The 15,081-nt window shown below is 44.2% G+C and overlaps 1 protein-coding gene across 1 annotated transcript; it reads right to left on the bottom strand.

Moving 5' to 3' along the window:
* Positions 1–2,990: 2,990 nt before the first annotated feature.
* Positions 2,991–14,774, bottom strand: LOC138718042 (solute carrier family 22 member 2-like). Its single transcript, XM_069852188.1, has 11 exons — positions 14,277–14,774; positions 11,969–12,072; positions 10,747–10,901; positions 8,387–8,555; positions 7,286–7,400; positions 7,067–7,173; positions 6,738–6,952; positions 5,971–6,079; positions 5,487–5,599; positions 4,454–4,553; positions 2,991–3,144 (listed from the first exon to the last, which is right to left on the bottom strand). Exons 1-11 carry the CDS (start codon positions 14,685–14,687, stop codon positions 3,078–3,080), a joined length of 1,665 nt encoding a protein of 554 aa, XP_069708289.1. The 5' UTR covers positions 14,688–14,774; the 3' UTR covers positions 2,991–3,077.
* Positions 14,775–15,081: the final 307 nt, after the last annotated feature.

Raw genomic sequence — 15,081 nt, 5'->3', positions numbered from 1 at the left:
TCAGTCAGCCCTGCCACTACAGAGTCACTTTGGGAGCCCAGGGCATCCCCAAGTCCCTTTTCTCTCTGCTTACTCCTCTTCTTCCGGAGAAATAAGTACAAAAAATAAGCACTCTCTTAAGCCCAGACTGGCTTTTAAGCTTTGTCATCTCAGAATTCAACTGGCTATTAGACAAGCTGGAAAACTAAAAGGAAGGCAAATAGAGGTTGGAGGCAGCAAAATCTCAAGATACGGGGGGTTGAATGCAACTACAACATCATTAGGGATCAGTGAAAAGAAGGGAGGAGAAACCCCCATTGCAGATGCTCACTGGGAGTGGCGTGAATAATAACTGGATACCATGCCCAGCACATTAAAGCATATTCATGTTTGTGTTTATGCATGATTGTTTGCCTAACATCATGAGTTTGGATTTTTGCAGGGCCAAACTCCAGAACAGCTGTAAGGAATAAGGACTGAGGCCAGGGAGGGCATGGGGGGTGGAGATAGATGGAAGGAAGATGAGCCAAAAAAAAGGATATGGCTTTCTAAATGGATCTCCTTCAGTAACATGCCAGAAAATCACTGTTGTAGTGTTTTCAAAGGCTGAAGGGTCATAGAATGATAGAATAGTTTGGGTTGGAAGGGACCTTAAAGATCATCCAGTTCTGAACCCCCTTCCATGGACAGCAACACATCCCACTAGCTGTGAGTCCTCTCCACAGCTCTAAGGAAGCGCATAAAATTTGATGCACATCATATTCAACAACCTATGTATATTCTCTGGATTTGGGGTTGTCTCCTGACCAGTCCTGTTGTGGGAAAATGCCCAATTTCTTCAAATTTTAAAACATTTATGGAATGTGGGATGATATGGCAACACAGGGTAGGGATGGGATTGAAGCAAGTTGCAAATAGTCTAGCACATGCATTGTTTTGATCACACAACAAACAGGGGAGCTGGAAACCACATGAACTTAGTACTGGCCTGGAGGATACAATTTTTCTGCCAACTCATGAACACAAGCACACAAGAACACCTTGAATGGTTGGACTCGATGATCTGGTGGGTCTCTTCCAACCTTGTTATTCTATGATTCTATGACAAAACAAGCATTTAAGATTATGGCTTGCAGAGAAGAAGCCTTGTTGAGTCTCTGATGAGCTCATGGCCATGGCTGATGGGATAAAATTAGTATTTAGAGTCTCCAAATAGCAGCTACACTGGTATAGTGTATAGGTGATGACAGCAACAGCAGAGGATGCTTCAACAGAGCTGCCCTGCACCATGACTACAGCCAGGCTGGACATCAGATGATGCCAAGGAGAACACTAGAAACTTTGTAAAAGCAAAGAACAATTCTTTCCAAAATCCAGTTAGTAAAGGTTGACAGGTACCCTAAAACATGGAGATTTTATGTTCTCTTTAGGCATAGTCCTTACACAATCTAGTTTGAAGTAGTTGGGTGAGGTGCAGGACCTTCTTAAAAAGCCGGTCTTACTTTCATTAACCTGACAGACCGCTGTCCAGGTGGTTCCTAGGTTGTCTACCCCAGCCAATGGTTAGGACCTGAAGTATTCCTTCCCAAGCTCCAGGGACAGCCCTGCTGCTGGGCTGGTTGTGCTACAGGAGCCCCAGAAGCAGACAAGCTTCAGCTGCTATTAAGTGGGAAGGAAGCCAGTAAACTGTTGTTTTGTCCAAGGCAGGGACATGAACTTGTCTCATGCCCTGGAAAAGATCCACTTTTCCACACACCCAGTACATAAATGCTCTTTAGATTTTGAGAGAAACCATGTGCAGCTGGACAAGATTTCACGTTTGACTTCCCAGCTCCAGGAAGCAATACATGAGTGCACAATGTCACCAGCAAGGAAACTGCCAAAGCACATTTGCCCTTGCACTCATCAAGGTGCTATCAGAAGCAAATTCCACTATAACTTGTAGGTGACTGCAAAGTGAAGGCAAACCAGAGCCTTCAAAGTCTGTAGCTCCTGCTGTAGCAGTGGCAGTGCTTATGGAAAGGTCCAAAGAATTTACTAGGTTTTGAATCAGTGAACTATAACAAAGATGGGTGTTCTTACAGAATTCTGTTGCAGAGCAGAGAAGAGACATTGCTGCAGGACACCAGATCCACAGGACATATCATTACATCCCCATCGTCCCTCTCGCCCATCTCAGAACCACCTTCACGAAGCAAATAATAGTTTTGCAGCTGTCCAGGCCAAAGTCATGTCATTCCTGATCTGTCCCTACTCTTCTAAAAGCAACCTTGCTCTGGTTGTGCTTCACTGATCAGCTTGCTTCCCTACCTTTCGGGACCTCACGGTAGCACAGAACACTAGGTGAGGCTCAAACCAGTTGAAAGCAAGAACAAGGTCACTGTACTACCACACCAAGAAGCAATCCTGGGGGAATTTGCTTAGCTGGGAGCTCTCTCCCTGCAGATGATCATTAAAGGGTAGTAGTATCTTGTCCTCTGCCAATAGCATCCTTATTGAAAACCAGTGTTTCCCAGCAGTGCTAGGGACCAGCAACACAAACAGTGAAGGGGAGCCAAAGTACCATTGTACCTGTTTTACTCTGCAGCAGCAAGACTGTTACAGTTGCTGAATGGGATGGACTAGGGAATTTGTGAAAGCTGCCAAATATTTCCTGACAGACCCTGTGTCATCCCTAATGCTCAGGAGCCCTGGCCAAATCCCTGCTCAGAGTCCTGCAGGTCTCCAAACCTGAGTCCAGTTCACTCCAAGGGGATGCCCTTGCAGGGCTGCTTCCTCCAAACAGGCAAAGATACAGCTCTCTAAGGGTTTGTGAAGGTTTAAACAGTTTTGTTGGGATATGCCCCATCATCCCCAAGTTAAGATCTGTCCCCACATTGAGGTCTATACAGCTGCTATGAAAATTTCCCAGCCCTGAATAGCATACAGAGAGGGAAGCAGCAATGCAGTAATAGGGACAATCCCATCAGAAAAATACAAACATCATAAATAAAGGATAGGCAGACAAAAAAAGACAAGACTTTCAAGAATATTTATTTCAAATTGCCTTTCCATGCTAGCATCCTAAAGCAGACTGTCCAGGAAGAGTGCTGCCTTCTTCAGTCATGTGCTACTTCTGATGTTTGCACATGAAGATAGATTTTTTTGGCTTTTGGAGCACTTTGCCTGCAAGAATAACAAAATGTGAGCAACAAACCAGGAATGAAGATGTTCAGTGAGAACCTAAACTTCAAGTTCTTCACTTGCTCTCCCTCTCCCTCAAAGAAAATGTCCAGTGCGACCTGGACAGGCTGGAGAAGTGGGCCTGTGCAAACCTCATGAGGTTCAACAAGGCCAAGTACAAGGTCCTACATCTGGGTCAGGGCAATCCCGAATTTCAATACAGGATGGGGCTGACGTGATTGAGAGCTGCCCTGCAGTGAAGGACTTGTGGGTGCTGGTTGATGAGAAGCTCAACATGAGCTGGCAATGTGCACTCGCAGCCCAGAAGGCCAACATTATCCTCAGCTGTATCAAAAGAAGCGTGGCCAGCAGGGTGAGGGAGGGGATTCTGCCCCTCTATTCCTCTCTTGTGAGACCTCATCTGGAGTATGGTGTCTAGTTCTGGAATCCTCAACATAAGAAGGATATGGAACTGTTGGAAAGGGTCCAGAGGAGGGCTACAAAGAGGGTGAGAGGGCTGGAGCACTTCTGCTATGAGGACAGGCTGAGAGAGAGTTGGGCTTGTTCAGCCTGGAGAAGAGAAAGCTCTGAGGAGACCTTATAGTGACTTTCCAGTACATGAAGTGGGCCTACAAGAAAGCTGGGGAGGGACTGTTCACAAAGCCTTGTAGTGATAGGACTAGGGGTAATGGGTATAAACTGGAGAGGGGCAGATTTAGACTAGATGTAAGGAAGAATTTCTTCACCATGAGGATGGTGAGGCACTGGCACAGGTTGCCCAGGGAAGCTGTGGCTGCCCCATCCCTGGAGATGTTCAAGGCCAGGTTGGATGGGGCCTTGGCCAGCCTGGTCACCTCATGGGAGATGTCCCTGCCCATGGCAGGGGGGTTGGAACTGCATGATCTTTAAGGTCCCCTCTAACCCAAAGTATACTATGATCCTGTGATTCTACGATCTAAACCTCAGACCCTCTAAATTTTCTCTGGCTCCTCAGTACATACTTGTCCTCCACTCACCACACAAGTTGCTGCTATAAAGACTGCCCTTTTTTTAAGCACAAATAACATTTATAATAGTGTTGCCGCAGGTTTGAGAGTCTAGTGCAGTTACACACAGGTCACTAAAGGCTTAAGCTGCTTTGTTTTAGATGCCCTGGTAAAGAGAGTAAACAATCTCTCCAGCTGGAGTCTGGGACATAACTAGCAGTTCTAGGAGGCAGCCAAGTAAGCCCTGGGCTTCCCCAAGGAGTTCTGCACAGGGATTTTGCACCATTTCAAGTGAAAAGTGCCAAGAGTTCATCATCCTAACTTACCTGTGAAAGTTTTCAACATCTTCAACAGTCTCAGGCAAAACTCTTCCTTTAGTTTCAGGTAGAAGCAGTACTAATCCACCCGCAACCAAACCAATAACAGCTTTGAAAAAAACAGATGAAAAAAGAGTTTGTTAGCTTACACCAATTTACAGCATAAATACATTTTATACTGCCTGGCACAAAGGACTCAAACAGTCTTATTTTGTTCTTCAGTCAAGATGAGCACATCAAGGGTCTGTATGCAAGACCAGCATGCCATCTCTTGAAGATGTAGCAGCCACGTGGAGAGAGCAATGACCCAAATTCATTTGCAAGTTATGCACCAAAATAGGGCATCTCAGCTGGACAGACAACTGAAAAAAGGATAGAACCCTTTCTGGTCTGAGTACATACTAGGAAACAGACTCAATTTTTCTGCTATTTACATAAGAAGATTTAGAAAACACATGAACAATGTATTATCTCCTACACAATATGATTAACTTCTCTAGATTCAGAAAAGTTTTGCAGACCCTGACCTGAGAGTTCAGGTCACTGGTCTGCAAACACTCATCTTGCATTTATTTACCAAACTCTTTCCAAACAGCTGAACAACAGCCAGTTATCTTCCAGAAAAGCTGAAGTGTAACAGCCACACTTGTGCTCCATTAAATAGACAATTATGCGAAATTCTAGGGTTTGGCACTAGAACTCAGACAATATACCTCACAGAAGAGCTATAATTCATCAGATTTGAATTCAAAAAAATATTCATCTCAAACTGTTTGAATACTTCTCAGTTCTTCGTCATCTGTCTAACCTGTATTCACCTCTATCTTCCTTTAAAATGCAAGGAACAATAAGGGCAAAGGAGACATGAATGCATAAGCAAGCTCTAGGTTGTTGTAAGCTGAAGGCTACAGCTTTTGAAGACAGGAATGGGCTTCTGCTGAATTTGGGGCAACTGCCTCAGCTGCTTTTCTATCCCTTTGAATCTTGTGCCTCACTGCTGAACCCCAGGAACAGCTGGTGAAGGAGGTGAGGTGGCACTTACTGAAGACGATCAGTGGCAGATCATGCCAGACTTCCGTCAGTCTGTAGACGATGAATGGCACGATGACTCCACCAATATCACACAAGGAGGAGCAGACCATCACCCCGAGGTTCCTGGTTCAGCAGCAAAGTGATCACATTAGTATCAGAGGAAGGGGATGGATCACAACTCTGACCATTGCACAGGACAAATCCAAGCCCTACCATAGGACTTCAGATCCCTCATCCACACCCTGTTTTTCTCCAGTCTTTCCCCTTTATTTCAGTCACAGGAGTTTTCACCTGCCTTAAAATACATCTGTTTTCTTTATTAATCTACCTTTTTAAAGCATTTTGATTGTGCTCCACCTACTTTATGTTCAGCAGTACTTGTGTAGCTCTGAAGTATTTGAGGATAACTTATTTTATGCTAAACTGTAGCACACACATTAGCTTCAACTATTTGTTTCCAGGCCAAACACCAACAGAGAGGAGGATGCACCTACCTGATGTATGTTGGATACAGTTCAGTGTTTACAAAGCAAACCATTTCAAAAGCTATTGTGATTCCCATTCTCCCAATGCAAGCAGCAATCACTTTTAGCCAATGTATGTCTGCAGAGAAAATGTATTCAACACATTTAAAAATAACCCAGCGATTTGGTTGTCATCCATTAATACATCAGTGTTATTTTAGAGGGCTTCTAATGCCATGTTACTTGATTTTTGAGGAGATTTCTTTCAGCTATGAATGAGGGAATGGAACTACATGCACTGTGACCCAGAGCCCTTCCCAAGTGCTTTCAGATTTATCACTAGCAGTCCTGCGAATCAACCTCATTTCACTTCTGCAGCACCAAGAGTGCTCCTAAAAGTCAGTATCCCAAGTGACAGGGGACAGGATGAGAAGGAATGGCCTCAGACTCCACTGGGGAGGCTCAGGCTGGACATTAGGAAAAAAATTTTCGCAGAAAGGGTCATTGGGCACTGGAACAGGCTGCCCAGGGAGGTGGTTGAGTCACCTTCCCTGGAGGTGTTTAAGGCATGGGTGGACGAGGTGCTGAGGGGCATGGTTTAGTGTTTGATAGGAATGGTTGGACTCAATGACCTAAGAGGTCTTTTCCGACCTGGTGATTCTATGATTCAATAACTGGCATGGGTTTGTGGACGTTTGGGGCTGGACCTCAGGAAGAGGGAAGAAGAGATGGATGCTGTTCTCAGGCGACAACACCACAGTAGGAAGCCACTGCGTGGCCTCATGCAGGTGACTTACCCTCTGGGATCAGGGCTGTGACAAGACAGGCAGCCCCAGCTACCAGGTTTGCTGCAGCCCAGGGGTAGCGCCGCCCAACACGGTCAATGGTGACTATGATGATGAAGGCAGCTGGGAACTCAACAAGTGCAGAATAGAGGAAATCCAGATACATGTTCCCAGCAGCTACTCCCATGTGCATGATAAGCCCCTGATAGAGGACAGAGCTTGTGAACCTGATCAGAGAATAACATCCCAGCTTTATTAGTTAATCAGAGAAGAAACCTGTGTCTTGCTGGAGATTTCAAAAACAGAGCTTCAAGAACAGCTTTCCAACATTAGCTTCTTACCAGTTGTACATCAAAATTAATGTGTTTTTTCTCATCTGTGGTGTCCTAACAAGGTCAATGATTGAAGGACTCTGCTTTCCATCATCCTCCTCTTCAAATTTAATATCCTGCAGGAGAGCCAGTACAAAGTATGTAGCACAGTAAGTCTCTACTGGGAGGAACAGATGGAAGGAACTATTGTGATTCACCTTTACATGTACAAGCAAACCCTGAGCTCACCTCAATATGGGAAGGCATCTTCTTCCGATTTTTTTTAGCCATATCACTGATAATCTTCATAGCTTTGTCATTTTTGCCTTGGGATATCAGCCACCTGGGAGACTCTGGCAGGCACCTACAATGTGAGTAGATGCTGTTATATACCATAACAAAGCCGTGTACGGAGACTGCCGAGAGAGTGCTTTGATTGAGGTGGCGGAGGAGGGAGGGTGGGTGGGTGTGGGTGTTTTGGGGTCAAAACAGGGTGTCCAGTCACACCCACAGAGGTCCCAGTCAGGAAACATATCATGCTCCACTGATTAAAAGGTAAAAGAAGTAGTTGTTGAAGTGGCTTTAGTCAGAGGTGAGTTTACTAAAGATAAATCAGGGAAGTGCTTTGAGCAAGAGCAGTGCTAACATTTTACTCAGCCTGTTCACCACACACTGGTCCCTCTTAGAGGACCATTTTTCAGTTGTACCATCACGGATTAAGAAGCAGTAAACAAGATAGAATTGGCTTAAAAATTCACAGATATGGAAAAAGAAAGACAACAAATTTCTTTCTACTACTCCTAACCTCTTGACCCATGCAGAAAAATTTTCAAATCCAAAGAGCTCAAACTTTAACATATCAATCAAAAAGAGAGGAGAGAATCCAAAATAAAGGTAAAGCCATGTGCCTTCTTTTGATTAGACCACAAAAAGCTGCAACTTCTTTTCTCAAAAGGACAGGTAAGCAACCTATTACGGTTAGGTTAGCATTCAACAACCTCTCAATAATCACCGTTTCATTGTAGAATCCACTAAATTATGTCAAGGTATTTTTTACTTTATGAAATGCTTATGAAGATAATTAGTTATATTAAACCGCTCTCCCTCAGTGTTTTTCAGTGGTTTGCCTTTTAAACACAAATCAGGTGTGGTGCACAGGCAAAGACGCAATGAAATCTGAGTTGCTGAGGGGTCTTATTTCCCTCTTCTTTTTGCTGTGTACCTCCTCTTTGCGCTAACAGGTACACAAAACTGAAAAGCAGTGCCAAATCTCCTACAGTATCAAGCCTCAGAAAGTAGGACAATCTAGGGTTTGGGTCATGGGCAAAGGTAGGATGAAAGCATATTTACCAGTAGTAAAGCAGGAAGAAGCAGCTCGGCAGGGTGACAGTGAGCTGCAGCCACCGCCAGTGAGGGATGGCGTAAGCGATGGCATCAAAGATCAAAAGCCCAACAGAGAAGGCTGTCTGGTAAAGGATGCCCACTGTCCTCCGGTACTTCGGACCAACAACTTCTGTCACTGCAAACACACACAGAGATGGGTGAACAACTGCCCAGACACAACCAGTCAGCACACAAGTAATTTGTCCTGCCAGGATGCTGGAAGACCCATGCTGCACTAGCACCTTGAAGCATTTTAGTAATACTGGGCTTCCAGCATAAAGCCTCTGGGCACAAATCCCGTGGTGTTTGCAGAGGAAGGTTTGCTTTTCCATCACTCAAACTCTCACCAGAGGAGAGAACACTGCTTCCACTCTTCCTCTGGCCTAAGGCATCCAGTACTGTCCTCTGGTGTGGAAATCTCTAATAAAATCAAACATTACTCAAAATGCATAGATGGATCTTCTAGTAAAACATCAGCCTAGATAACAACTTTAACCCAATAACAAAGCAGAATACATTGTTTTCTAAGTGCACCTTTGCAGGCTGCATCTCACTCTGAGTGCATAAGAAATGTTCGTACCACGGGAAGGCAAGCAGCTTCCCCGTATGGATGGCTTCACACCTCATCTGTGCTTTGCAACTGCACACCACAGGATAGCCCCCACAGGTTGTCTTGCTCATATACAGAGCTAAAAGTAAATATTCCTGCAGGCAGGCACAAGTACACTTGAAATTTTGCATCCATCTGTGTGATTTCAAAGTAAACCAATAGAAAAAGAACAGAAAGCAGTTGTTTAGCAACTGAAGAAAGTGCTGAGTTTTGGGGCCACAAATTAGTTAACACTGCTGGGCCAAACAATGCACAGAGACAAAGACACCTCCTTGTGATCAGCAGGACTGAGCCAAAAGTAGCTGAATGATAGACAGATGTCCTAGGGAGCATGATAACAAGGTTGCTCTGTCCCTGTACCTTTCCCTAAGCTTTTGTTATTGGCAACCTTTAGGGAGAGAATACAAATTTAAACAGGCTTTGGGGCTGATTCTCTCTTTCAGTGACTTCTTTCTCATCAGAGAATTTCCAGGAGGATCCAGAAGTAACAAGGTATAATTGAGGGAAAACATCAGCATAGGGCAAGTCATTGTCCTGAAAGCAATTTTATGCTCTGAAATAATATAAAGTTCCCAAGAGGAGGTGATGAACATTTCATTTGTGCCAGGAAAAGATTTCAGATGCCAAGCAAGCATCTAGAATATTCACAGGAAGGAACAATCATGTCTTGGCAGAAGTCAATCTGGATTGTGGAATAAATGATTTTGTTTTTATTTATGACAGAGGTCTGGATAACTGCACTAGCAAGACATCCTCACTGAGACTGTCTCGACATTTACATTTTTACCACCATCACCATTAACTGGAACACTTGGAGCTATTTGATAGTGCCACTAGCCATTCTAGTCCAGACAAGGCTCTGTTGGGTAGAATTTAATTTTCTTTTTTTCATTTGTTGCTTTAGTCACTGTTTCATGTTGGAGTTTTTTTGACAAGAGCCTGAACTCCACACCAGAGAAGTCCCAGGCAGCTCTGCTGTGCACCAGAAAGCAGTCCCGAGCTGGCTCCAGCCGTGCTTCACCACCAGATACAATCACTGCAAGATGCTGGGAGAAACAACAACACAGCCTGGCTCCTCGCATCACTTTGCATTCCCCTAGGTTGGCCTCCACTCAGACAAATACCCAGATACCCAAGCAGCTTGTCTTTTTCTCCACAAGTACATGCTGTTCTTTGGTTATTTTTAGGCTGTAAAGTCTCTGTTTGCCCTTTAATGCTCTTTGGGTCATAAAAATGCCTCCAGTTTTCCCCACCCTCTGCCTGTTTTCTCTTATGGCCTCCTCTGTCATCACCCTGTCTGGGAGATTGGAGCAGCTGCCCTGGGGCCACCGACTTTCCCAACTGTTGGGCAAGGGGAGGCAGGGGAACCTGAGAGCCCAGATCTGCGAATGGGAGCTGCACGGTCAGGGAAAGCCTACTTTGAGGTAACAGCTCTAAAATAATACTGCTTGCTTGAGCTTTGAAGGCTAGTGTTGCTTCTGGTTGGACTTGATGATCCAAAAGGTCCTTTCCAACCTGGTGATTCTATGATTCTCCCCAGTAATAGTGTTTGGAAAAAATCCTGAGAAGTCAGGGAGGAAGAAAACTCTTTGACATCACCACGTATACATGCTTTTTAAAAGCAATGGGAGGTATTTTTTAAACAGCTTTTGTTTGGAAGGTTTTCTCTTCATTTTCTGCAGCCAGTCTTGCTCCTGGAAAAAGAGCCTGAACTCACCCAGGATGTAGCCTGCAGTCCAGCAGCCCTTGCTGACCAGCCCTTGCAAGAAGCGGAAGATGACTATCCACAGGTAGGTGGGCACGAAGACGAGAAGGATTCCGCAGACAAAGTTTGCAAGGATTGTATTTAAGAGACAAAACTTGCGGCCAAATCTGGATTGGAAGATAATACAAGTAAAGCAAAATACTCATCATGAAAACATAGGCATTTTAACATAATAAGAGCTTTGTGCATCTTTGGAAAAAAAGCCCAGCTTTGTTATACAAGGGATAGATGCATATTGACTTTTATTCTTAGCCCATTACTCACTTATCTGCTTTTCAATCCCCTGAAAAATTACTGTGCCAATTGCTCTGCAATTCCACAAAGGTTTTCAGGCTTCTTGAAGGAAAAAAAAAAAAATCCCAAATTAAAAAGCAGCAGTAGTCTCATATTTGCATATACTTGGGCTATGACTTTTCTCAATCTCAGAATAAGCAGCCTAGTAATTTGGTTTTCGTAATGGGGTGAAAAGTAAGGATGACTTAATATGATGGTAATATTATTATTCTGATATGTCTGCATGCATTGGGGTAACAGATTTATATACCCCAATCTTCATCCTCAAATATCTTATACGTCTGGATCTTGCTGTGAATGAGCTGCATTTCACAGCTGGAGCAGCTCAGAACCTGCTGTACCAACAGTCTCTAGACAAAAGAAGAACAAGGTTAGGGGAAAAGGGCTTTCAAACGTCAGCATTTGTTTCTTTTTAACCTTGGCCACCTGAGCAAGAGTAGCTGTCTCTTCTAGCTTTGAACAGGGCTGCTAAGGATGCCAGGGCACCAAACCAGCAATCCTGCTGTATCTATCTGGCAATCTCTGCAGCTACTCATTCAAAATTTTTCCAAATGAAGTAAGATGTTTCCAAGATCCAAACCAGCATTGCCTGGCTTCGGCTAACACCCTCAGGCTCTGGTGTGGTACGGTAGGGAGTTTAGGGTGCATGGTCCTAAAATAGTCCTTGCAGGACTCAAGACCAGGAAAGATTAGAGCAAACCACAAGGTATGACCTAAGAGAGAGTACTCACTCCTAATACTGTGATTGAACATCCAGGCAGCTGAACTTATTTTGAGAAGAATAGAGGGGACACCACAACCTTTTTCTGCCTTTACCTAAGCATAGCGGCTGAACACTGATAAGGGAGGTCAGAGGGTTTTACCGTCTACCCACACATACCTGTCAGCTATGTAGCCAATGTTTATGGAGCCAATAAAAAAGCCAGCGTTCACAGAAGACTGAAAGATGTCCAGCTTCCAGGAGTCCTCACACACCAGGTTAAACTAAAAGATCAATCACAGTTAGAAGTAAAAGAGCGAAATGAGAAGCTGGCTCACATCCAACAAGTCTCCGTCACTTCAGTTAAAGATTCAAACTTGTTTCTGGGTCAACGCCTGTTTTATCAGCACACAGAAACCCTACTGACTTAAGTGTCCAACATTAAAAAAACAGGATGAAGCCCTTGAGCAGTTTTCTGGTATTTCCTATTCATGTCTCATCTCTTGCTATTGGAAAGAATATAATCAGAATTACTGGCTGTCAAGACCAGGACCCAAGTTTGTGTGGATCAGTGTGGACCTGATGATCACCTCGGGCTTTTCAAGCAGCTTTTTTTTTGCAGCCAATTATGACATTTCTAAGCAGTTCTGTTTGTCTCATGCCTCACACGCCACAGTAATCCGTGCAGAGCCCTCAGGACTAAAGGTGATGCCTTCACTAATGGTATCCTAAATGGTGAAGCCTACCTTGTCCAGCTTCCTGTAGAGCATGGCTCCTCAAAGGAGGGTGGGAAGAGGTATCTGCATCTGTCCCCAAAGCCACAGCATTTTCTCTCTGATCTGACCTTTTGCTCAGCTGAACTTTCCTACAGTTTAACCCACCGGGAAACCAGGCATTTTGCATCCAGGGCCAAGCTTTATAACAGAGGGGCACTCATAGATATTTGCCATCTGGCCTTACTTCTCATATCTTACTTAAGCAGATACATGCATAAAAGCTACTGGAAAAACAAATTAATCTAAAAACCTGCCCTAATATGACTGAGAATCCCTTCCCATCCTGCCGGCAGATGGGTTTATTTAAAACTATGAATCTTTAATCAACATAAACCCAGATATTCCCATAAGGATATGCTTCCATGTGTTAATTTTTTCATTCAAGCAAAGTAACATGCTTTATTCTGCACTACCCTTTCCCTCACTTGGCTTCCAGAGCCATAACAGAACCCAAGAACCTTTGTGGGAGCAATTGCATTCAGAAGCAACGCACAGTGCCAAAAAGCACCCAGTGTGTGTCCGCTTTGATTACCCTGTGAAGGAAACAACTGGCAGGCCTGGCCTCGCACTACCTTCAGAAGAAAAAGGAAGGCAACTGATGTGAGAGCATGACTGCACAAATCCGCACAGACTGCAAGTTTTCAGATTCCCACAATCTCAAGAGATCATAACGGGGGCTTCCAGACCACAGCATCTGCTCGAGCTTTTTGCAGCAAGAGTTGCTTTCTGTGCTGCTGCTTTGTAGGAGTCCTGGGTCACCCTCTGTTTGAGGGATGCACATAACAGTCTGAAGAGATTTGGTGCCTTATTTCCTCACTTTAGTATTACACAGTCCATACTTTGTGGAAAGAAGCACACTTACAGTACATTCAAGATCTAGCTCCAACATTTTACAAAACTATAAATGCTGAAGTTGCTTGAATACAAAATCTATCTGCTCTTAGGTTTGTGCTAGATGTATGGGGGGGGAAGACCTCAACTTCCACTTGGTGGAACTTTCTATGACAAAATCAAGTTTATCATCCCAGATACTGACTTATTTTTAAAGTTAAAGCACCAAACACCCTAAAGTACTCTTGGTAGCTTAAATACCATTTTCAGTTTATTTGCACATATTCTGAGAACACAAAATAGCCACTGGCTTTTCTGCACTTTATTCCTGACTTAAGCTGCTTAACTGTGGGAGCCGATTACCTTTTTCCCCACCCCAAGTCATTCATAGTTGAAACAAACTTTAAAAGACTTTCTTCATTAAATATAGAAGAGAAAAAAAAAAAGTCAAGAACTGACGTGAATCCCAAGAAGATTGGGAGATCTGTGCAGCACACCAGCTCAGGGATCAGTTGTTTGCAGTGTTGCGAGCTGCTGCTCCCTCACAGGAACTGTTTACACACCACCACCAATCCAACCCTCTCATGTGAGGGGAGTTTCATTCAGAACTGGACTTTATCTACCTGGGAATTTATTTGTTGAAATATGCTTTGCTCTCAAACTGGAGATAAAAACCTCCTGAGCAGCCAAGGCAACGCCTCACAGCAAGGACAGAGGGAAGGCAATTTGCAGCGTCCTGCACAAGTTCACAGCAAGAAAGGATCCCTCATTCAGGTAAGCAAGTGTCTTTTTAAGACAGCACAGGCTACATCAACCCACTCCCGTGTCCCTCAGCTTGTCTGTAACACGTGAGACAAGGGAAAGGGGGCATTGATTTTTACCTCAGTCACCAGAGAGGTTCCTGGAGAGTCGTAGACCCAGCCATCCTGGCAAGAACCAAGAGGGATAGTGCTCTGGTTGCCCACAAGAGTGCCAAGGGGGTCAGTGCAGCTGATGCCCGTCGCATTCCAATCCACCTCGTACCTCCTGCAGCGGCTGCTGAAACTGGCTCCATAGTTACCCCACTCTGGCACAGTGTGATTCAGCTGCTCCTCCAGGGTCCAGCCACACCGCTGGCTCAGCTCAGCCACTCCAGGACTGAAGCAGCGATGCTCAGGGATGAACCCAAAGAAGACAACACCCACATACACTGGGGTGAAGGCAGCAGAAAGCAAACACAGGACAAAGAAGGTTTGCTTCTGAAACCTGTCAAATTCTCCAACATTCTCTAAAATGTCATCTAGTGTTGGCATTTTGGCATCAAAACCACCTCAAAAACTTCATCCTAGGTCTTCTTTGCAGCACTGATACATTTGGTTGGCAGCAAAGCTATTTAAGTAACAAAGGCATTTGACCAAAAGTCAAGACTAACTCCATAAATTATTAAACAACATGTTGCAAGCTTTATTTTCTAAGGTTTCATTTGAAATCAGGCCTTAATTCAACCAGGGAGAATTCATATTTAACTCCTCATCAGAGCATATATGTTTGCTTTCTCCAGAATAGCCACATCACTTCCGGGTTTTTTTACTAGCTAAACCAGCTCAAGTTATAGAAATTTTAAGGAGCAAGCATAGATGGAGAATTCCAACAATGTGCAAGCAAATGAAAAGTCTAGTGTACCAGTTGCTGGGCACCTTGTATGAA

The sequence above is a fragment of the Phaenicophaeus curvirostris genome, chromosome 2 (genome assembly GCF_032191515.1).
Source record: "Phaenicophaeus curvirostris isolate KB17595 chromosome 2, BPBGC_Pcur_1.0, whole genome shotgun sequence".
Lineage (NCBI taxonomy): Eukaryota > Metazoa > Chordata > Aves > Cuculiformes > Cuculidae > Phaenicophaeus > Phaenicophaeus curvirostris.
This window is presented reverse-complemented; position numbering and strand designations above follow the sequence as displayed.

Bases quoted from the DNA above. Each gene is read 5' to 3' on its own strand.
- LOC138718042 (XM_069852188.1), bottom strand. From the start codon at position 14,687: ATGCCAACACTAGATGACATTTTAGAGAATGTTGGAGAATTTGACAGG. The intron at 6,080-6,737 runs GTAAGTCACCTG...TTTTCTCTGCAG, and splicing joins CACAGCCCTGATCCCAGAGG to ACATACATTGGCTAAAAGTG. The intron at 3,145-4,453 runs GTAAGTTAGGAT...TTATTCTTGCAG, and splicing joins GATGTTGAAAACTTTCACAG to GCAAAGTGCTCCAAAAGCCA.